This window comes from Sardina pilchardus, chromosome 4 (genome assembly GCF_963854185.1).
Source record: "Sardina pilchardus chromosome 4, fSarPil1.1, whole genome shotgun sequence".
Lineage (NCBI taxonomy): Eukaryota > Metazoa > Chordata > Actinopteri > Clupeiformes > Clupeidae > Sardina > Sardina pilchardus.
In genome coordinates this window covers 29,175,605-29,199,252 of record NC_084997.1, presented here as the reverse complement: position 1 = coordinate 29,199,252, position 23,648 = coordinate 29,175,605, and the positions used below count along the sequence as shown (strand labels likewise).

Genomic DNA, 23,648 nt, shown 5'->3' with positions numbered 1-23,648 from the left:
CGTAACACCACAGTTTTGATTTCTGGTGATCAGAATAGTGTAATATTAAGTGGATCACACGTAAACAAAATGAAAAAGTTTGATTCAACACAATGGGCCCGTTTCATGAAAAACAAATCCCCCACACATCATAATAATTAATGATCTTGTCTTTTGAGTTGACTGGCATTTGGTCTACTTGACCCTAAAACTCAGTTCTGACACTGCTGATCTGAGGCATGTTTTCAAAAACCATAGCTGCTAAGTTGGTTGCAATGCAATCTCCCATTGCCAACCGACTGAGTTGCTAACAGGTTAGCAAGTTAGCAACTATGGATTTGGGAAATGCACCCCTTTATAGTGAAGTGGCTGTACAACAGGCAGGCGGCTTGACCGATATCAAGACATTAGACGTAACGACAAGATGATGAGAAGTCCAGAAACAATACTGGTTCTGCACTGCTCTTCTCCTGGTGGTTGCTTCTTCCTCTGGCACTCTGGTTGCCTGGAAACCTGGAACTCGTTGTCGGCAACTGTCCAAAAGCGTGAAAACCATACGAAACGGGCTGAAGCATTTCATTTCACAGCTTAAGCTATGCCACGTTTGCCAACATCTCTTCACAAACAAGAACAAGATATCACTTTTATCTAGTTAATTTTTAACAACTGGCCAATCTAATGACACCTTCAATACATACACCATAAAATGAAAGACAATAATTAAAATGGATAGGCTAGATAGCAGTTAAAGTTTATGGGGGAAGATGCAGTATCCCTTCACTTGGATAGAAAAAACAAAACATACAAATTTGTGACAGCAGTACAAGTATGACACAGTTCACTAAGTAGTAAGTCAGTTTAGCCTTACTGGGCTCAATGCAAAATTAAATACCATCTCTCCTTGTCAGCAAGGATTGTGGGGGTAAAAATATATATGTATATCAAGAAGTCTGCAGCCACCTAGTGGTCACTCATTGCTATTACGCTGAACACTGTGGTCAAATCAATACCTGAGCATCAGATTCTGGAATTCTCAGTTAAAAAATATAAAGGATCTCGAAAGCTGCTTTTCACTAAACCGCACCTCCGACTTGTCCGAGCGTCTGTCTGTCCAGCCTGCTGGACACTCCTGAGCGGGTCAAACCTATTTTCAGCCTGAGCGGAAACCGACATTATTGCTGGTTCGTTCCTGGTCCAAGCCTCTGACCACAGTGGGCGGGCAGGGAGCCGAGCCTGTGCTTCTTTAGTGTGTGTGTTTTTTTTTCTTCTTTTTTTTTTAAACCTTTCTGTAAACATTCATTTATACGCTCATTCAGCACCAACGACGCAAACAGACAAAGAAACAAGTGCATAAACAAAAACAATAACATCAACAGGAACGGCAAGATCAACAATAACAACAACAACAACAACAACAACAACGACAACAACGGAAAAAAAGACAGACTTTTATGCCTGAGCGAACTCCTTAAAAGGGATACTGCAAATCCACCGCAAAAACCAACACTGCATAAACTCAACTATTTATGGGCAGGTGAATGATCAGGAAAACATAAGGAGAAAAAAAAAAGTCAACCGTGTTAAACCAGACAGATGAGCAGAGACACAGGTCTGCCCAGAAGACTAGAACCTGGTTTACATGAGGAGTCCTTAACGGGTTCCGTTTGTTCTTACTGGTGCTCGTCCATTAAGTCTCTCGGTCCTCTTCTGTTTCCAACACTCCTGAGATGAAGGAACAATGCGAAGGACAAGAGCAGCGCATAGTCGTGTGTGTGTGTGTGTGTGTGTGTGTATGTGTGTGTGTGTGTGTGTATGTGTGTGTGTGTGTGTGTGTGTTTATTTCTGATGTCAAACAGGCCTCCAACTGCCTCCAAACAGCTTCCTGTGTGATCGGCCCACTTCCTGATCCTGTCTGAGGCGGCGGAGTGGGGCGGGGCGGGGGGGGGCGGGCGGACGCCTCCGAATTCCATCGTCCTGGTGTCCACGACAACGGTGATGACGAACCCGGTGACTAGTGGAACGCTTGCAGGGGGCCATGCAAGAGAGAGAGAGGGCTTCTATGGTCGGATGGGTTTGAGGGAGAAGAGATCCATTCGAACAAAAGCACGTTGGCGGAGAGAGAGAAAGAAAGAGCAAGAGAGAGAGAAAGAGAGAGAGAGAGAGAGAGAGAGAGAGAGAGAGAGAGAGAATGAGAGGGAATGGACAGACAGGAGGATGGACGTCTCATGCTGGTGTTTAAAAACTTGGGGTACACCATCCCTGATTCCCCCTGCTGAGGCGATAGACAGGGCTGGGGAGGGGATAGATGGGGGGGGCTATATGCCTGTGTGTGTGTGTATCGGGGAGGGGGGGGGGGGGGGGTTGATTCTGTAAACCTAAAGATTAAACAGGTAGCTCTGCGTAGCCAGAGAGAGGAGGCTGGCTAGATTAGGTGGAGGTGGACGGGCGGGGCAAGGGTGGAGGTGGAGGTGTGGACGGGCGGGGCAAGGGTGGAGGAACGCTTATCAGGTCCGTCCCTTCAGAAAGGACAGTCTACAGCTGGTCCCCCATCATGGAATGGTCTTCAACTACACTGATCTACTGCTATGCCCAAGAACTCAAAGACTCAACACAGACATACACATTCTCATACAGTACACGCATACATACATACGCGCACACACAGACACACGCTTGCTTCATATTCTACACAAATGCCCCGTCTCTCTCGGGTCACGAACACTAGTGTCCCAAATCTGGCCGCTCTAGCAAATTTGCTCCATCCACACATCATCTACATTGCAAAGTTCTTTTTTTTTGTTTGTTTGTTTTTTTTTTCTTTGTTCGATTTTGATTTCATCTATACAGAGTTCCTGATTTTGTTTTCACTTCCTCGAGACCTCAAACAAAAATAAAAATTTTGAATGCTATATATTTTGCTACAGTGTCATTCGAAGGAATCCCTGCTTTAGGTTGCCAAGGTGACTGGGTATTGAGGGCAGGTGGGAGGGGGAGGGGTTGTCAGCGAGTTTGGGAAGTGGGGGGTGGGGGGGTGGGCGGCTGAGGGTGTGGCTGCATACAGCCGATCTGGTTGGTTATTGCCATGGTTTCCCTCGGTGCAGAGGCGGGGTTTGCGAGGTTGGTCCGGTCCTCACCAGGAAGAGGGGGCGCAGGGTTTGGGGTTGCGGATCGTGGCGTCGGAACACTCGGCATCGGAGTCGGTGTCGGAGTCCCCAAAGTGCAACGGGTTCTGAGAGGAGAGAGAGAGAGAGAGAGAGAGAGAGAGAGAGAGAGATTATTCTAATAGTCTATTTGCCATGTGCTATTTTCCAGGCATTATTTGTGTAAATGTACAGTATGTCTAGATGTTCTGCTTTAGCAATGCAAACATATTTGTCACGCTAATAATAACGCTCACTGGAACTTGAACTTGAGAGAGAAAAACAGAGTGAGAAATTGTCCCAACACCAACACCTCAACACTATCTATCCCCAACACCAACACCTCATCACTATCCCCAACACCAACACCTCATCACTATCCCCAACACCAACACCTCAATACTATCCCCAACACCAACACCACAATACTATCCCCAACACCAACACCTCAATACTATCCCCAACACCAACACCTCAATACTATCCCCAACACCAACACCTCATCACTATCCCCAACACCAACACCTCATCACTATCCCCAACACCAACACCTCAATACTATCCCCAACACCAACACCACAATACTATCCCCAACACCAACACCTCAATACTATCCCCAACACCAACACCTCAACACTATCCCCAACACCAACACCTCATCACTACCCCCAACACCAACACCTCATCATTATCACCAACACCTCAACACTATCCCCAACCCCTCATCACTACCCCCAACACCAACACCTCAATACTATCCCCAACACCTCATCACTATCCCCAACACCTCATCATTATCCCCAACACCTCATCATTATCCCCAACACCAACACCTCCCCATCACCTGCGCCCCTGCTCACCTCGTAGCTGTGTTCGTCGGAGCACAGCTTGCCCAGGGAGATCTGGGTCTTGACGCGGCGCACGGCGCACTCCTTGTCGGAGAGGCCGTCGGACTGCGTGGAGATGTCGATGGGGATCTCGGGCGTGTGCGCCAGCAGCTCGTCCAGCTGCTCCTCCTGGCTGCCGCTCAGCCGCTCCAGCGGCCCGCTGTTGGAGCGGTCGCTCGTGTTGCCCTCCTCGCCGTCCGACACCGACAGGTTCTCCGAGCTGAACGTCGAGTACGACTGGAAACTGCTCATGTGGCGGTGGGGCCTGCAAGAACAGGAGGGGGAACGGAGAGGAAGATTACACACTGAAGAGGTTACAGGTTTGGGTTACACTTTACTTGTAGTAAAAGAAGGTCATCATCATCTACATAAAGGTGCCATGACACGGTCATGAACGTGTTATACACTCTATAAACAAGTCATAAACACTTATGACATAACATAGCTTCTGTAATTAAGTGTGATTTGGCTTTGAGTTACAGTAGGGTTCATGCATCATGACAGTGTTATGTCACTCTTATGGAGACAGACACCTTTCTTTGATCCTTAATGCTTGTCAGAAGTATATTGTACTCTATGTTTCACTACATTAGATGGTTCTCCTGCCCGCCTGCCTACACTGCAGCACATGTACTGGGTCTCCACCACATATAGAAGTTCTATATAGAAGTTCTAAATCAGTTCACCTTGTTCGGTTGTGTTCCGATTTGGAAAACAAACCAATATCAAAATATCAATAATTCATGCAAAACATCTCTGTGCTTAACAGCTTCTTTTCCGCAGCTGTAGACAACCAGAGGATCGGTTGTTATTAGAAGTGATTTAGCTTTGTGGGTTACATAATTTCCATGGTATTCATTATTCATATCAGAGCTAAGTGGTGAGCGGCTGGCTATGGCGTCTTTGTTCAACCCAACACGCCATTCCACCTGTCAGTGTGTCACTGGAGATGAGACGTGAGAATCCACCTCGGGTCCTGATTTCCGCTATCTCGCTCACGCTCTCTCTCTCACACACACACACACACACACACACACACACACACACACACACACACACAGCATGTCTGGCTATGGATGAAACTATACACGGCTGTTCTATTCCAGAGATCATCTCCAGTCACGAACGAGGTCGATCGAGAGAAAATAGTCCGTCAATAATTAATAACCGGCGAAGCGGCCCCTCACCTCTGTCTCCGTGGAAACTCCACCTCACTGTCCACCTCCCCTTCCTCCTCTTCTGATGAGTCATCCCCAGTCTGCAGGGAGAGAGAGAGAGAGAGCAAAGCGATCAGAATAGCCAACCCAGCATCTGTATCCGGTACATCAAAGCACACACACTCTCACACACTCACACTCACACTCACACTCACACGCACGCACACACGCACACACACCACACACACAAGCACAATGTCAAACAAGGTCAAACTAGTGGAGCTGCCACACGTAAGCTATCAAATTAAAGTGTTAAAGTGAGACAGCCGCTCAAATGGCATCCAATTAGCTCTGAATATCCACACAATTGCTCCAAGTGGTTTGCAGGCAGTGAGGTATCGCAAACAGACAGCTGAAGAACATACAGTAACGTTACATTAAATAACATTAAAACCTAAAACATAAAAAGGTCAGACTCTCTCCACTCACCTTCCTGAGGGGCCGGAGCATGCGAACGACCCCAGGGGGGAGGCTGCTCCGTGGGGCGCCCTGCTCTGCCCTCTCCCTGTCCCCCTGCCGGCCCTGGTTCTCCGCGTCGGACACGGGCTCCCCGAGACGGGGCGCGGCGGGCTGGGGCTTGCCCTCGCAGGTGCTGAGCAGCGAGTAGTGGGGCATCTCGGGGTGGCTGGCGGCGGGCATGGGCGGCACGTTCTCCTCCTGGCAGTGCGGGCAGTCCGGGTACGGGTGCGCCTGGCAGCAGGGGCACAGCGGGCCGGGCCCCGAGCTCAGGGAGGAGTTGGACACGGCCAGGCCCATGACGGCGGACGGCATCGGAGCGCCGCCGGTGCCGTCCTCTCCGCTCGCCACCGCCACTGCCGCCGCGTCCGGAACACCGTCGCCGAGGTTACCGGCCGCGCGGCGGGAGTCGGCGTCGTCAGCGGTGCCGGCGGTGGGGATGAGGTCGGGGTTGGAGCCGGACACGAGGCGCTGGAAGTGGTCCGTCTGCGGGCTGCGCAGCGCGGCCGCCGGGCCGAAGTAGCGCAGGTTGTTGGCACAGGTGGCCACCGCGTTCTCCCGCCGCTTCTGCGGCAGCAGGGCGCCCTCTGCTGGCAGCGTCGGGAGGTGGTGCAGGAGGAGGTGCGGCTGCTGGGGCTGCTGGAGGTGGTGGTGGTGGTGGTAGAGCTGAGGCGTCTGCTGCTGCTGCTGCTGCTGCTGCTGCTGCTGCGTCTGCTGCTGCTGGAGGAGCTGCTGCTCCTCGCTGCTGGCCGCGCCGCTGAGCCCCGTGCTGCTGCTCTTTAGGACCCCGGGGAAGTCGTTGTGGCTGCCCTTGCTGTTGGCCCGCCGGTGGCGCGGCTTGCTGCGGTAGCGGGCCTTGCCGGGCGGCGTGGAGACCTTGGGGCTGCCGGAGAGGGGCGATGGGGAGGGGAGGGGGTCCACACTGGGGATGCCATCCGCCCGGAGCAGGTCTGGAGGCCTGGAGCACAGTCACAACATTATCACACATGCATCATACATTCCATTCCATATATTATACATACATACATACATACATACTTACATACATATACACACATTTGTACCTTATAACATACAGAGTCTTAAATCAAATGTTGGGCAAAGTACAGTCAGTCAAGAGTCTACACTGTAGACTCTACAGTAATACACAAACTAAATGTGATGAATGAGAAATGACAGCTCTGAGCTGACCCACCGATGTTTGTGCTTAAGAGCTAGCTTAGGCTATGACATCAGCAAGTATTACATTATTACATTAGCGTAGTTATTAAATTAGCCGTGCTGACCTCTTGGGCGTCTGGGCGCCGGGCTTGTGCGACACGCTGCCCTTCTTCTTGATGAGCTTCTCGACGGCGTTGGGCCTGACGATGGGCCGCACCATCGGGCGCTTGTAGCTGCCCGGGTACTTCTTCTCCACCGCCTGCTCCCTCCTGTGGACACGGGACGCAACCGCACGTCAGCAAAGGACTTGACTCAACTCAACTCAATTTGTATAGAGCCACTGCAACATGTGTCCCATTGTTAATGTATTGCACATACAGTATGTTGATACATCTCAAGCTGGTTTACAGAGCCATAGCTTGAACATGAACCTTGAGGACACGCCTACAGGAAGTAGGCCTACTAAAGGTGATGAGACATAGGGCAATGGACAAAACAACTGATAGGACAAAACGACACGTCAGCAAAGTCACCTTAATTCAGCTCAACTCAATTTCAATTCATACTTCGCACATGACGTCGCCACTACTGGCTGGCGGGGCAAGAACATCATTGTCCAGCAACACAACCCAGTAAACTAATCACGGATGTCTTCCCAGGATGTTGATAATTTTACTACATGAAAGTTGGTGTTTTGTGGTGAAAACTACATGCCAGATACAGGCAGTTGTTGTGCGATTGGATAAGCCGGGATTTCATTCGGTCATTCGCCGTGGCAGCGCTTCTTGACCGCCAGGTATAACGTGACTGCAAAGTATGAATTGTGTAGAGCAACTGCTAGGCAACCATTTAGCCAGTTCCATGTATTCAGGAGCAAGTAAACAGAAACCTCGGGCAGATCTATGGCTCAGAATGGAGGAAAACAAAAACCTCTGCAAGGCAGGATTGTCTTTCCCTAGAAACCTGTCTGAGCTACCATGGAAGTGTCAGGGTACGATCACAGGGCCAAAGGTGAGGATTGTGGGAAGGTTAGACTCCACAGACAGGGCAGCGGAGGACTGCCCAGACGTCTGGTGTCAGCCGTCAGGTCGCTCTTTTGTAAAGGGGGCCCTCATCAATCCGCACCGCGCCTCGCCACGGTCACTGACCGCCCCGCTGGTATCGCTGTCCCTCCACTGTACTGTCGCGTAACTGCCCGTAACTGAGCTCACATGCCGGTAACCGTAAGCACAAAAGGTTGGCTCGTGGCCCGGGTAGGATTGGTTTGCGCCCCCACAACACTTGATTGACAGTTCACAGGAACTGATTGTGTCTTTGCTTGGAGGTTTCCAATACGTGCCTCTAGGTCGCCGTCATTAGGCATTCGAGAGATTACCCTGACAACCTGAGGGAGCACACCAAGTCTTCTTCCATCCCCCCTCCTCTTCCTTCACATGGAGGGTAAACCCCATAGCTTTGGTGTCTCTTACACTACTCACAAAAAGTTAAGGAGTTCTGGCTTTGAAAGCCGAATATCCCTGACTATCTGTGAGTAGTGTATGTGCACACACACAGAATACTGTATATCCTCTGTGGTGTCACTGTCAGCAAGACTGAAGGACGTTTCCTCTGGTACAGATTAAAGGATCAAAGCACAAACCTAGGTACCCCACCAGCTAGTAAGGGACAACCCTTGGCTTTGTAAACAGCTTGGAAGGTATTCTATGTGTTCTATGCCAGCCAGGTGTCTCATAGCCAGGGGGAACAAATCTCTTATAGTAGGACCAGTCACATAGACAGGGCAGCTGGGTATGCCCCATAGGATCTAATCTCTTATAGTAGGACCAGTCACATAGACAGGGCAGTTGGGTATGCCCCATAGGATCAAATCTGATTTAAGACACTCAAGTTCCCCCTACGACTCTCAGCAGCTAAGAGGATAGGCTTGGAGTTGCTTATTGTGGGATGTTTTGGTGTTGTTGACCTTTCCTGGTCATACAAAAATACAAATATCCATGAAAGCACTTTTCTCCACTGAAAATCTGCTAGCCCTGATCTACTGTAGCAGGATCGTTCACTGTGCAGCAGATACTGCTTATGTTGGCTTCCTCGAGACAATACTGAAAGGGCAATAAAACTAAACACAGCCATTCAGAGGCAATGACACAGCTATATAATCTAACAGCCTCAGAAGTGTCCTTCAGGGTGTAACGTCCTGCTTACTAGAGCCTAAAGTGAGCCAAATAGGAAATGAGATTTAGCATGCTGACAACTATGGGATTTGGGGATAGCCCTTTTGTGTATATATAGGAAGTTAGCAGGTGCACAGGGATTCCCTCTGTGTGTGTATGTGTGTGTGTGTGTGTGTGTGTGTGTGTGTGTGTGTGTGGGGAGGTGATGACTATGGCATGTGTGGGTTAAGTTATTAAGGACATCCCTCGGAGGGGAAAACATGAAGTGAGGACATCCCTTAATTAGATTCCTAAATATGGCAGGGAATCGCTGATGACATCACCGCTGAGCTCTTCTTCCATCCAATCACAACAAGCTGACAGAACGGGGGAATCCCTAAGCCATCAGAGTCTTACTGGGACCGGGGATTCCCTGACGTTCTTCATGTGGGTTTGTGCCATCGGGGATGACCTGAGTGAGGTGTACCTGTCCTAGTGCCAGGGCAGGTGTGACTGGAGGTTAGGGCCATCCAATGACGTGTAAGCATCTAAACAGGAAGTTGAGGTTGTTTTGGGGACCATTGTGTTGGTGTATTGGGGACAATTGTGTAAGTGTATCTGGGACAGCTTGTGGGTGTTTAACTGGCCAATCAGTGTAAAGGACAACCCAGAGTATACTGTAGCTCTCTTAAATCAGCCAGTCAGTACCATCTTCCGTGACAACAATAGTCTTTCAGAAGAGGCTCTTGGTGAAAATGGCCTACATTAACACTACCAGAGGAGCGCCTGTTGCTGACTTATGTAGCAGGCAATGCTCGCTTTGTGCATAGGAAGCTAGCGAGGCGTGGGAATTCCCTCTGTGTATTTGTGTGTGTGTGTGTGTGTGTGTGTGTGTGCGTATGATGACTATGGCATGTGTGGGTTGAGTTATTAAGGACATCCCTCAGAGGGGAAAACCTGAACTGAGGACATCCCTTGATTAGAGTTCTAAATATGGCAGGGAATCCCTGATGACATCACCGCTGAGCTCTTCTTCCATCCAATCACAACAAGGTGACAGAACGGAGGAATCCCTAAGCCATCAGAGTCTTACTGGGACTGGGGATTCCCTGACGTCCTTCACGTGGGTTTGTGCCATCGGGGACGACCTGAGTGAGGTGTACCTGTCCTAGTGCCAGGGCAGGTGTGACTGGAGGTTAGGGCCATCCAATGACGTGTAAGCATCTAAACTGGAGGTTGAGGTTGTATTGGGGACAGTTGCGTGAGTGTATTAGGGACAGCTTGTGGGTGTTCAGAGGGAGAGAAAAAGAAAACAGACTACAGCCCTCTCAAGGGAGTCAGTTTCACTCTTCCATGACTGCACAGGCATTTCAAAAGAGGCTCTTGGTGAAACCGGCCTGCGTTAACACTGCCAGAGGAGAGGTGAGCCAGTTGCTGACTGTTAAGGTGAAGCAATTTGGGCTACAAAGCAGAAACAGGGTTCACAAAATACACAGGCAGAACCCTGTGGTGACACAAGAGATGCTCCCTATATGGGGTCTACATGCTGTACAAGAGAAGGACAGGTGAGCAGCAAAGAATCTGGACCTCAGCTGTCTAGAAGATATGAGGCCTCAAACTGGCACTGATCTACCAGAACTGGGTCATTAGATCTGCTGTATGGGAGGAGAGGCGAAGAGAGATGAGGAGAGACAAAGAGAGGAGAGGAGAGGAGAGGAGAGGAGAGGTAAAGAGAGGTAAAGAGAGGTAAAGAGAGGAGAGATGAAGAGAAGAGAGGAGAGGAGAGGAGAGGAGAGGAGAGGAGAGGAGAGACCAGACGCCAGAGAGGACACTGACATTCACATTCACATGTACGGTATTCATTAGCAGACACTGTTGTCTAAAGTGACTTATGTCAACTATATTACAAGGGATTACATTGTCCCCAAAGCAACTTGGGGTTAAGTGCCTTGCACAGCGGTGGAAGCCGGGAATTGTACACATACCTTTTCAGGCTACTGCACGCTAGCCCAGCTCCTAAACCACTACGCTAGCACCACTCTACAGGCTACTGCACGCTAGCCCAGCTCCTAAACCATTACGCTAGCACCACTCTACAGGCTACTGCACGCTAGCCCAGCTCCTAAACCATTACGCTAGCACCACTCTACAGGCTACTGCACGCTAGCCCAGCTCCTAAACCACTACGCTAGCACCACTCTACAGGCTACTGCACGCTAGCGCAGCTCCTAAACCACTACGCTAGCACCACTCTACAGGCTACTGCACACTAGCCCAGCTCCTAAACCATTACGCTAGCACCACTCTACAGGCTACTGCACGCTAGCCCAGCTCCTTAACCACTACGCTACCACCGCCCGTGCATGTAATGTATGTGTGTGTGTGTGTGTGTGTGTGTGTATCCCTTACTTCATGAGCTCCTTCTCGCGGACCTCCAGCTGTAGCATGATGGCGCTCAGCTCCATGTAGAGGTTATTGGCCCTCTCCAGCTTCCGCTCATAATGCTCTCGGATGTCCAGAGCATGCCTACGGAGAGAGAGAGAGGGAGAACGAGAGAGAGAGAGGGAGAGTGAGAGAGAGAGAGAGAGAGAGAGAGAGAAAGACCGAGAGAGAGATAAAGGGACAGAGAGAGAGAGAGAGAGAGACAGAGAGAGCAAAAGAAAAAGGGACAGAGAGAGGGAGAGAGAAGGACAGAGAGAGCAAAAGAAAAAGGGACAGAGAGGGAGAGAGAAAGAAAGAGAGAGGGACGGAGAAACAGAATGAGTCAGAGAGAGAGAGAGAGATGAACAGAGAGAGCAAAACAGAGAGAGAAAGAGAAAGAGAGAGGGGAAAAGAACAGAATGAAGATATGTTTATTGTAAAGGACAGAGAGGTATAGGAGTGAGGAAGACGGTGGATGGAGAAAGACAATGACAGAACGCAAGACACACCATGCCATCAACACCTGAACGTATAGCTCTGAGAATTCTAAAGAGCGGAACGTGTTCCTGAGTTTAGGACTCGTGTTTCCAGAGGAGATTCCGTGAGCTCACTGCGCTCTTCGTCTGAATGCTTCCAGTCCTACTCAGTGTCACTGACCCACTTATTGTATCTACTTCATTCATTCACTCCCCCTCTCTTTACATCTCTCTCTCTCTTCTCTCTCTCTTCATCTCTCTCTCTCTCTCTCCCCTCCTGTCTTGGCCCATCTTGTTCCTGAACAGGTGATTTGCTTTAATCTTTCAGTGTCCTACTTTTTGTTCTCTCGCACTGTTTGTCAAATTCAAATCTAACTGAAGATTTAGTAGTATGGCCACAGCATCCTGCAGCATTGCTATACCTTCTACTGTACATTCTACTGCATTAAGAGATTGATTGGGTTAGGGGTTGGGGAGGGCTACTGTACACAGAAGTTATACATCACAGTTTTGCTTTTTTTCCCATTTTGTCTCTGTTTTTTCAATCAACAAAGAACTGGTTTATTCAAGAACCGTGGTGATATTTCCACTTTTGAGTATGCGTCATCAACAGAGGGTCTTGTGTACATCACTGAACTGTAGAATGACAAGCTCACTCCGGGGCACCGGAACCAACCATTGTCTCCTCCTCCAAACCCATTTAACCATTCAACAAGAGGAGCGTGAACCAGAACGGTGCTGGTTCTCTGAAAAGGCAGTGCTGGTCTCGCCACCCCCCCCCCCCCCCCACACACACACACACCCCTGGTCTTGCCCCCTCACCTGAGCTCGTCTCTCCTGCGGCGGATGAGCTCCTCGTCCAGGCGGTGGATGCAGGTGCCCTCGCTCTTGATCTTCTCAAAGTGCTTCTTCACTTCCTCTCGCCATTCCGCCTGGTCATGCAAACACACACACACACACACACACACATACATACATACGCACACGCACACACACACAGACACACACAGACACACACAGACACACACAGACACACACAGACACATGCACACACACAGACACACACACACACACGCACACACGCACACACGCACACACACACACACTTTCATTACTAAGTGGAAACTAGTCATGCATGTATCTTGATGAAAGGGCATTACAGGAACATTACATTACAGGTACATATGCATTATTGAAAAATACTCTTCAGAACTTTCTATGTACTAACATAATGTCAGGGACGTTGTTGGAAACATCAAGAAGAAAGACTAATACACATACTATATAGACCTCTTGTCCTGCACTGACTGGTGAATTCTGATAAAACTGGACCTGGCGATCTACAGTATGCTCTTCACAGACCCAAGTCATGATGGTCCTCAGTCTTGAACACACTGACCATTTCTGTGCTCACTTCACCTGAAACTTGAACTTGACCCTCACCTGAAACTCAAACTCACGGTGCTAATCACAAAGACTTAAGAATGCTAGGCTCACCTGGATACCTGAGTGATTTGAAGATGGCACGCTTCACCCGAGACTAAACATTCCTGAGGCCACACCTGACACTTAAGAGAATCTCTGTCCGACACGCAACCTAAAAGAAGGGTAGCCACAAAAACTGACCTGAAACTAGCTAGAGTTTCTGCGTTCACCTGAGAACATGTACTGGACTGTGCACTCACCTGCAGGCCTGAGAGAAGTGCACATGCCAAGCTCACCTAACAAACCTGAGACAAAAAGACTCTACACTCACCTGAGACTTAAAGACTCTACGCTCACCAGAGATTTAAAGACGCTGCACTCAACTAAGACATACAGACTCTGTGCCCATTTGGACACTGGACTCTCACGCACCTGAGACTTACGGACTCTGTGCTATTCACCTGAGACTTATGGACTCTGTGATGTTCACCAGGGACTTAAAGACTCTGTGCTATTCACCTGAGACTTATGGACTCTGTGCTGTTCACTTCCGACTTACGAACTCTGTGCATACCTGAGACTTAAAAACTGTGTGCTCACCTGAGACTTAAAGACTGTGTGTTCAACTGAGACTTACGGATTCTGTGCGCACCTGGACAGCGGCCTCTCACTCACCTGAGACTTGAAGTAGGTCTCCTGAGGGGCTCCCAGGATGTCGGCAGAGGCGATGTCCAGGTGCAGCAGGATCTGGCGGAACGAGGGCCGGTTCCTGGGCTTCCCCTGCCTGAGGGGACGGAACAGAACGGAACACAGCAGAGAGAACGAGAGAACCGTAAATAACATCCACCCACTGGAGACCTTTAAGTCGCCCTCTTCCCACACATTAAAACAAGACACCTCGGAGCTTTCAGAAGTGAAGTGTTTCTAAGTCCAGCGCTCCGGGGAGCTAAGGAAGAGTCCTTTGCTTGCTCTGCCAGCATCTACATTAGTTTGAGCTACAGTTTGAAGGGCAAGTGTACCAAACCAGGGCTTTCATTTCCAGACCGCATATACTACATGCTTTCTGTAGCAACAATTCTCTTGCTTTGTTTGGGGACTGTAGAACGACCGGTCATCTATGGGTTTATGTAATATGCCATTCCGGGAAGCAGATCTAAATTACACCAGATGGAGATTAAGTCTTCCAGCTCCACACCATCTCAAAATCTCTGTTTCTTAAATACTTTCTGTAGCAAAGTGTATGTGTGTGTGTGTGTGTGTGTGTGTGTGTGTGTGTGTGTGCCCCATTGCAGTGAGTATGGAGGGGGCCTCTCACCAGGTCTGCTTTGTGTGTGTGTGTGTGTGTGTGTGTGTGTGTGTGCCCTATTGCAGTGAGTATGGAAGAGGCCTCTCACCATGTCTGCTTCGTGTGTGTGTGTGTGTGTGTGTGTGTGTGTGTGTGTGTGTGTGTGTGTGTGTGTGTGTGATTGCCTCTCACCAGGTCTGCTTCATGAGGATCTTGAAGCCGTCGGGGCAGGTGGAGGGCACGGGCAGGTGCAGGCTGTTGCTGCCCACGCCCCAGATGATGGCCGACGAGTCCACGTCCTTATACGGGATCTCATTCGTCAGCAGCTCCCAGAGAACCACCCCGAACGACCTGCGGGGAGAACCGGAGAACCAGAGTTAGAGAACAGCACTAGAATGCTCTTCACAGAACCACCCCAAATTACCGGTAGAGGGAAGAGAACCAGACTTAGAACAGCACTAAAGCACTTTTCATAGGAATGCCCTATTAGAGAATTGTCTAGAACAGTTCCAGAGCATTAGAAATATTGGCAGGAAGAGAACCAGACTTAGAACAGCGCTATAGCAATGTCATAGGAATGCCCTATTAGAGAATTGTCTAGAACAGTTCCAGAGCATTAGAAATATTGGCAGGAAGAGAACCAGACTTAGAATAGCACTATAGCACTTTTCATAGGAATGCCCTATTAGAGAATGGTCTAGAACAGTTCCAGAACATTAGAAATATTGGCAGGAAGAGAACCAGACTTAGAACAGCACTATAGCACTTTTCATAGGAATGCCCTATTAGAGAATTGTCTAGAACAGTTCCAGAGCATTAGAAATATTGGCAGGAAGAGAACGAGACTTAGAACAGCACTATAACACTTTTCATAGGAATGCCCTATTAGAGAATTGTCTAGAACAGTTCCAGAGCATTAGAGATATTGGCAGGATATCATGGTACATTGGTAGTAGTAGCAGCCAGTGCCACAGTATAATAAAGGACCCTATTATGGTGCCTGAAGGAGATGGCGTAATTAATGGATCTGGACCCAATTATATTTCATTTTTTAAATGGCCCACTCAACCTGCACAATGAATACCACAATGAAGTGTCTCATTTTGAGGTTAATTTCCCCGATCAGAGAATAAGGACATGGTCTAAGTAGGAATATTACAGCTAATTGAGTATTCACTTAAGAGAACTGAAATATGAGCACAGCCGGTGGCAACTGGTCACCCCTAGCCTCCGACAATAGTGTACCATAGTACGTGAGTGTGTGTGTGTGTGTGTGTGTGTGTGTGTCTGTCTGGGCATGTCTGGGCAGGAACACGGAACACAGACAGTCAGATCATCTGCTATAGGAATAGGATGGACTACCCGTATGTGTGTATGTGTGTATGTGTTTGTGTGAGGGTGTGTGTGTGTGTGTGTGTGTCTACACTCACTTCACATGTAGCATTACTGGCATTTGACTGAACGTGTGCTGGGGTGTTGTAATACAGTACTGTACATGACAGGGGCAGCGCTAGCTAGCTTGAGTGCTAATGGACAATGGAGTGCCGAGTTACAGACATGCGTCACAGCCTCTCCATCACACACCAGCTCACATGCCGAGAGATAACACTTCAGGATATTACGTTTCAAAAAACACCGCGCAAGACACGGGGCACGGGGTGTAGCGTAGCAACCGGCCATAACATTATGGTGTTTACGGCACAAAAGACTTTGTCGGTAGTCGCCTCCTTTCATTTGATGTGCTGAATTAAGACAGGGCTCACTGTCTCTTTATATTGTATCTACTACAGCGCTAATATTCATCATCATCATCATCATCATCATCATCATCATCATTACCATCTTTAATTTGCCAGACTCAAGGACAGGTCCATAAAAGAACACACAAACATGCCCTACCTACATAAAAACAATAGAAGCAGACCAAAAACAACACACACACACACACCCACACACACACACACAATCATTTTCACCTCCAACTGTACACGGTGCACTGCTCTTAGATGTAGCCTCGGCTAACGCATGCTAATGCCATGTGTTCTTCTCCAAACCGCCCCTGACCTCAGCCGACCAGATGGGACGCTTAATCACAGCAAAGGAGTACGGGGGGCTAATGGCTAATTTATGAACTGGGAACCGTTCATTATCCTGCTATAATCTCATTGTGTATCTGCACGTGCACAGTACCACCAACATCTTGGAGTATTGTGGGGTGTTTGTAGGGGCAGGGGGGGCGGGGGGGGGCAACAGATGGAGCCATTAATCATAACAAGGCATGGCTAACAGCTCGTTTATGAAGTGCTAGCACATCATTAACGATTGCAGTCTATAATGCTGTTATGAGCTGCAGAATATGTGTGGTCACAGAAACAGTGTGAGCGTGTTTTGATACGGGGACTGTTTGTAGAGGAGGACAGCAGATGGGATAATTAGGGACTGACTAGGAATGAACAATAGAGGATTTATTAAGTGAGAATAGAGTGTGCATATATATGTTTGTGTGTGGGGGGAGGGGGGGTGGTGTGGGTGTATGTTTGTATGAGTGTGCGTGCATGCGTGCGTGCATGTGTATGTGTGTACATGCATGCGTGTGTTTGTGTGTGTGTGTGTTTGTGTGTGTATGTACAGTATGTGTGCATGTACAGTATAGGCATATGTGTACGTGTGTGTGTGTGTGTGTGTGTGTGTGTGTGTGTGTGTGTGTGTGTGTGTGTGTGTGTGTGCGCGCGCATGTGTAGGCATATGTGTGTGTGTGTGTGTGTGTGTGTGTGTGTGTGTGTGTGTGTGTGTGTGTGTGAATATATATGGCGGGGCTGCAGTTCATCCGTCACTCACCAGATGTCCACCTTCTCCGACACCGGCTCGTTCCGGATCACCTCAGGGGCCATCCAGGCCACCGTACCCGCAAAGGACATCTTGGTGCTCTTGTCACTGAGCTCTTTGGAGGTCCCGAAGTCGGAGATTTTCACCGCGTCATTGTGCGTGACCAACACACTGTCAAAGCACAGGAACAAAACAGCACAATGTCACAAAGAGAGGAAAGAGGAGTGGGACATAAACACAAAAAGCACTTCTACAAAAACAAACAACACAAACAAAAACACACACACACACACACACAATGTCACAAAGAGAGGAAAGAGGAGTGTGAGCAAATGAAGAAGAAGAAGAGACATAAACACGAGAAGCACTTCTACAAAAAAAACAAGCAGACACAAACACACACACACACACACACTTCTGTTTTCCGATTACTAGAGCAGAACTATATACATATACATTGATAGCAGAGAGATGTCCAGGAACATTTATTTGTGTTCCATGTCAGATTCCATGTTGTTCCTCAAAACTTGTGCACACTCATTGTGTTGGAGCTCTGAGGTAACTCTCCCTTAGATCACCTCATCCCCTTAATGGATGTGAACTCTGTCTGACATGAGAAGCTTATCTACAAAAACAAACACATACACACACACACACACACACACACTTCTGTTTTCTGATCACTGGAAAGAGAGACATATCCAGGAACAGTTGCTCCACCTCAGGTTCCACACACATTGTTCCTCAAAAGCGGAGCGCACTCATTGTGTTGTGACTCTGAGGTAACTCTTCCTAGAACACCTCATCCCCTTTCCCGCCCCTTCAATGAACGTGAACTCTCTCTTCTCTTCTCTCTTCTCTCCCTCTCTCTCTCTCTCTTCTCTTCTCTCTCTGCTGATTTCTGATTTTTCCCCTTTTGCTCTCCTGCTCTTACGCAAGCATTACTCAGTCGACTGCGCCGCACCGTCCAGCACAGCACAGCACAGCACAGCACAGAGCAACTTTTAAATGACATTGATTAAAGTGCAATGAGATTAAGACAGGAAGCAGAGAGGTCGGAGATGAGCAGAGCAGAGCAGAGCAGAGCACCAGGGCTCTTATGAGCCTCCTCCTTAAGAGGAACACAGATGGGAGTCCCATAGATATGATGTGCTAACCATTAAAGGCACAGTCCATGAATCTAGTCCAATACCCTGATGAGTCTCTACTGAGACCCATAGATATGATGTGCTAACCATTAAAGGCACAGTCCATGAATCTAGTCCAATACCCTGATGAGTCTCTACTGAGACCCATGTGTGTGTGTGTGCATGTGTGTAGCTGTGTGTGTGTGTGTGTGTGTGTGTGCGTGTGTACACTCACTTTGGTGATTTGAGGTCTCTGTGGATGATCTTGTGCAGATGCAGGTAGTTCACGCCGCTGTGTGTGTGTGTGTGTGTGTGTGTAGCTGTGTGTGTGTGTGTGTGTGTGTGTGTGTGCGTGTGTACACTCACTTTGGTGATTTGAGGTCTCTGTGGATGATCTTGTGCAGATGCAGGTAGTTCATGCCGCTGGCGATGCCGGTCGCCCAGTCCACCAGCATGCGCGGGGTCACCTTGCGTCCCGCCCGCAGCACCTCGTACAGCTGCCCCTGGGCACAGTACTCCATGATGATGCAGTAGCACGGGGCTTGGGTGCACACCCCCCTGGGACGGACAGGACACATCACACAGTTATTATATACAGTTTATACACACATTTATTACATACAATTAACATACACTTTTATTCTATACCATTTATATACACATTTAGTATATACCACTTATATACACATTTAGTATATACCACTTATATACACATTTGTTATATACAGTTTAGATACACATTTATTTTTGCGCCTATTTTAGAAACGGGCGGTATGTACAAACAGGCCTGTATGATCGGTAAACTTTGATTATTTTTTAATGTTGCGATATTCAACTGTGCTTGCGGTTCAGCTCTGCAGACACAATTGGCGTTGGAGAGGGGGCGGGGATGGGCGGTGATGAACGCTGTTAACGTAAAGAAGTGACGGCTTAGTAAACTCCAAGCATATATAGCAAGGTACAGTGCACAGAAACTCGGTATTAGCGCTTTCTTCGCACATCTGGCCCTCTGTATATAGTATACCCATTTATATACATTTATGATACTGTATACTATTTACACACACATTTATGTTATACAATGTATGTACACATTTGTATATCAGTGTGTTTTTGCTGGGAGGGAGAGGAGAGGGTACCACACACAAATGATACATTACAGCGTATGTCACTGTAGAAGGGAAGGAGGAGAGGAGGAGAGGAGGATTAGAGTAGGAGGAGAGGCAGAGGGGAGGAGGAGGAGGAGGAGAGGAGCAGACACAGAGGGGAGGAGGAGGAGGAGGAGGAGGAGAGGACAGGATGACACAGGACATCACACACTTGCACTAAATTGCACTGTTTCACTCTCACTCTGGCCATACAATAGAACTGCACTGCATCCCTCGCCACTGAATGGTATGCTGCGTACTGTACTGTATGCTGCGTTACATTGTCCCCGCCTGCACTGCGTGATGACACTCACTGCATTGTCTGGGTGTACTCTACACACACACCACAGGCCTGCTCTTGAGCGTTTACATTGTTCTGTGAGCTCACTGGTTCACAGTGGATGATCCAGTGCCTTCCATTATAATGTATGTGATAATATCATAACACATTGTGCAGCATTTCCCTTTACTGTACCTGAGTAGGTGTTGCATTGTGTTACATCACATTGCACCAGATGGTATTCTATGGCGTTGCTCATCACTGGGTTATACGGTACGTTTCACCAGCTTCCTCTGCACAGAGTGCCACTACAGTATATTGTCTATACATTGTTCTGAATTGAGCTCCACAACATTGCTTTGCATTGTGCAGTAAGTTCAAAGCACGTTGTGGCGAATTGCAACATCGTTACGTCACGCTACAACACTTCGCTGTTACAGTACTGTCTTCTTTATCACCCAATAAGTGCTATGCTCTCCATCCTTGAAAAGTGGCTTAGAAAATAAATGTAATTTGATTTCCCTTAAAAAGCTTGACTTGGATGTCAGAAAAGGGCAAACCGTCACTTGCCACTGTCATTTGCGACGGCTGAAAGCGATGATGATGTGGTGAACACGATGATGTTGGGGTGTGTGTACAGTATGTGTGTGTGTGTGTGTGTGGTACCTACTTGAAAGTGATGATGTTGGGGTGCGGCACCTACTTGAACGTGATGTTGGGGTGTGTGTGTGTGTGTGTGTGTGTGTGTGTGTGTGTGGTACCTACTTGAACGCGATGATGTTGGGGTGCTTGAGTTTGCGCAGGTGCTTGATGTCCGTCTCCTTCTGCTCGCGGACCTTCTTGATGGCCACCTCCTCGGAGCGGAACTTGCCCAGGAACACGGCCCCCTGCGCCCCGCTGCCCAGCCACTGCAGCTCCGAGATCTCCTCGAACGGAACCTCCCACATGTCTGGGCAGGAACACGGAACATGGAACACAGAACACACAGTCAGATCATCTGCTATAGCATGGACTAACAGTATGTTTGTGTGTAGTGTGTGTGTGTGTGTGTGTGTGTGTGTGTGTGTGTGTGTGTGTGTGTTGCGTTTGTGTGTACGTGTATCTGTGTGTGTGTGTGTGTGTTTCTCTCTTGTTCTCTCTTTCTCTGTGTTTGTGGGCTGTGTGTGTGTGTGTGTGTGTGTGTGTGTGTGTGTGTGTGTGTGTATCTGTGTGTGTGTGTGTGTGTGTGTGTGTGTGTGTGTGTGTAGTGTGTGTGTGTATCTGTGTGTGTGTGTGTATATCTCTGTGTGTGTGTGTTTCTCTCTTGTTCTCTCTTTCTCTGTGTTTGTGCGCTGTGTGCGTCATTAAGGAATTAAACAGTCACAGCAAAAACAACGTCCCTTCACACTTCCCCATGACAACCTGCATAACAGCACTGAGCACATGGTCACAGCACAGATGCCTAGAACGCACACGACAAAGCTCACTGAGCCCATTTTAAACACACGTGACTGACACACCAATAGACTACCCACCAATGTCCCATCACTGTGACTCCCATTACACCTGTCTCTTGTTCGCCTGAAACCCGCCAGGTAACCTATTTGGTAATTGCATGTCTGTGGTTGACCCAGTGCCAGCATTGAGAATGGCCTAATGGCTGAAACGTCTGCTCCCTTTCAGTAAAAATATTTTTCAGCAAAGTGCGAACTTTTTCTGCTTTTACTGCTTTTTCAAATACACGTGACTGACACCAATAGACACGTGACTGACACCAATAGACTACCCACCAACGTCCCTTCACTGTGACTTACGCATGCAATGAGTCGTGCCACTGACCTGGTCTATCTGTGATCTGTGACCATATCAAAGGGGCTATAGCCATGCTGATCAGACACACGCATGCATTAGGTTGTGCTGCTAACATGGTCTATCTGTGACCATGTGAAAGGGGCTAGCCATGCTAATATCTACAGACACACGCATGCACTGGGTTGTGCTGCTAACGTGGTCTATCTGTGACCATCTGAAAGGGGCTAGCCATGCTAATATCTACAGATACACACATGCACACTGGGTTGTGCTGCTAACGTGGTCTATCTGTGACCATGTGAAAGGGGCTATAGCCATGCTAATATCTACAGACACACACATGCACTGGGTTGTGCTGCTAACATGGTCTATCTGTGACCATGTGAAAGGGGCTATAGCCGCGATAACATCTACAGTGACATGCACACGACCTGAAAATGACAAGGAGACAATAACAACGCTGATCTAATGTGACGGACACAGTTAGCTCAGCTGCGCTCTACATACAGTCCTCTCTTACTCCCACTGTTACGCAACAAACCCTTTTATCATACACAAAACACTGACTAGTCATGACACTGCGTACAGTACATCTGTAATGAATATATGGTACACTGGACTTACTTCACATAGCCAATACTGGGTGTGAGATGGTGAGGCTTAAGTCCTCACTTATTTGTACATGCCCTGATGAAGACCAAGTGTGGTCGAAACATGTTGCCGTTTTTTTCTACGAATTAGCCAGATACAAATAAAGGCTTTTTAAGTAGACCTTCCTCCGTCACTTATCATGAACTGAGTAAATCAACTAGTAAAAAATCTGTCACAAAACCATACGTACAGTTTTGGCAAGGAAATTCTCTTCATTTGAGGGCTTTAGATTGGGTTGGTTTGGCATGGCAGAGTATGGTACAACGGACAGTAAAGTACAGTATAGTACAGCAGAGTGCAGTACAATAACGTACAGTATAGTACAGCACAGTATACAGTAAAGTACAGTCACAGTACAGTACAGCACAATGTAGTGTACAGTAAAGAACAGTACAGTCTAGAGTGGCGTGGTGTTTCTATCTATCTATCTATCTATCTACTGTATCTATCTATCTATCTATCTACTATCTATCTATCTATCTCTCTATCTCTCTCTCTATCTATGGCTCCTCGTCCCCTGCTGGCTCTGGGGGCACAGAGTAGGCGGCTGCATCAGAGAGAGAAGTGACTGGGTGGTGGAGTGGAGAGGGGCCAGCTGGTGTGGGGAGAGATGCCGGCCATCATACCAGAGACAGATGCAGGAAACCCAGCCCTGCCCAACCCCAGCATGGAGCGGCAGCTACAGTATGTACAGTAACTAAATATGGCTGAGGGCCTCCGTGTGTGTGTGTGTGTGTGTGTGTGTGTGTGTGTGTGTGCGTGTTACATGTGAGTGAGAGGGAGAGAAAGAGAGAGAGAGATAAAAACTTAGATAGATAGAGAGAGAGAGAGAGAGAGATCTATATCATGTATGTGTGTTTTTCCACTGTATAATTAAGCATACGTGTGTTTGTATGTGCAAATGTATGCCTGGAAACAGTGGGTGAATCTAACACATGTCCCACCAACACCTTCACCCCCACCAGAGTTTGGTTTCACCCATTCCACCCATAGTGCTCTTGACAGCTGGACCGACCCATCACTAGGGATTGAGGGGGAGGGGGAGGAGTGGGGTTGCCTGGATTAAAGTGGTTCTCCTGAGACTGGCACAGGGCCACACCTCATGTCCCATTCGGGGCCCAATGAATGCCATGAGCCTCACTTGTGAGTCGCTTATCAAAGCGTTTGCTAAATGAATGACTGTTCTAAAGTACAGTAGTACACCGCACTCTCAAACACCAAGGCGCCA

At 48.3% G+C, this 23,648-nt stretch overlaps 1 protein-coding gene across 1 annotated transcript in view; it reads right to left on the bottom strand.

Annotated features, from left to right (window-relative positions):
• si:ch211-45c16.2 (mitogen-activated protein kinase kinase kinase 13) overlaps window positions 1-23,648 on the bottom strand; it is a 24,375-nt gene continuing 727 nt past the window's right edge. Inside the window, exons 2-13 of the mRNA XM_062534912.1 lie at window positions 20,744-20,927; window positions 18,917-19,108; window positions 17,436-17,594; window positions 14,790-14,948; window positions 13,988-14,096; window positions 12,710-12,819; window positions 11,400-11,516; window positions 6,966-7,109; window positions 5,653-6,637; window positions 5,194-5,264; window positions 3,980-4,271; window positions 1-3,208 (exon numbers count right to left, since the gene is read on the bottom strand). Of these exons, the coding sequence (XP_062390896.1) occupies window positions 3,110-3,208; window positions 3,980-4,271; window positions 5,194-5,264; window positions 5,653-6,637; window positions 6,966-7,109; window positions 11,400-11,516; window positions 12,710-12,819; window positions 13,988-14,096; window positions 14,790-14,948; window positions 17,436-17,594; window positions 18,917-19,108; window positions 20,744-20,927 (2,621 nt within the window). The 3' untranslated portion in view covers window positions 1-3,109. The remainder of the gene's footprint in view (window positions 3,209-3,979; window positions 4,272-5,193; window positions 5,265-5,652; window positions 6,638-6,965; window positions 7,110-11,399; window positions 11,517-12,709; window positions 12,820-13,987; window positions 14,097-14,789; window positions 14,949-17,435; window positions 17,595-18,916; window positions 19,109-20,743; window positions 20,928-23,648) is intronic.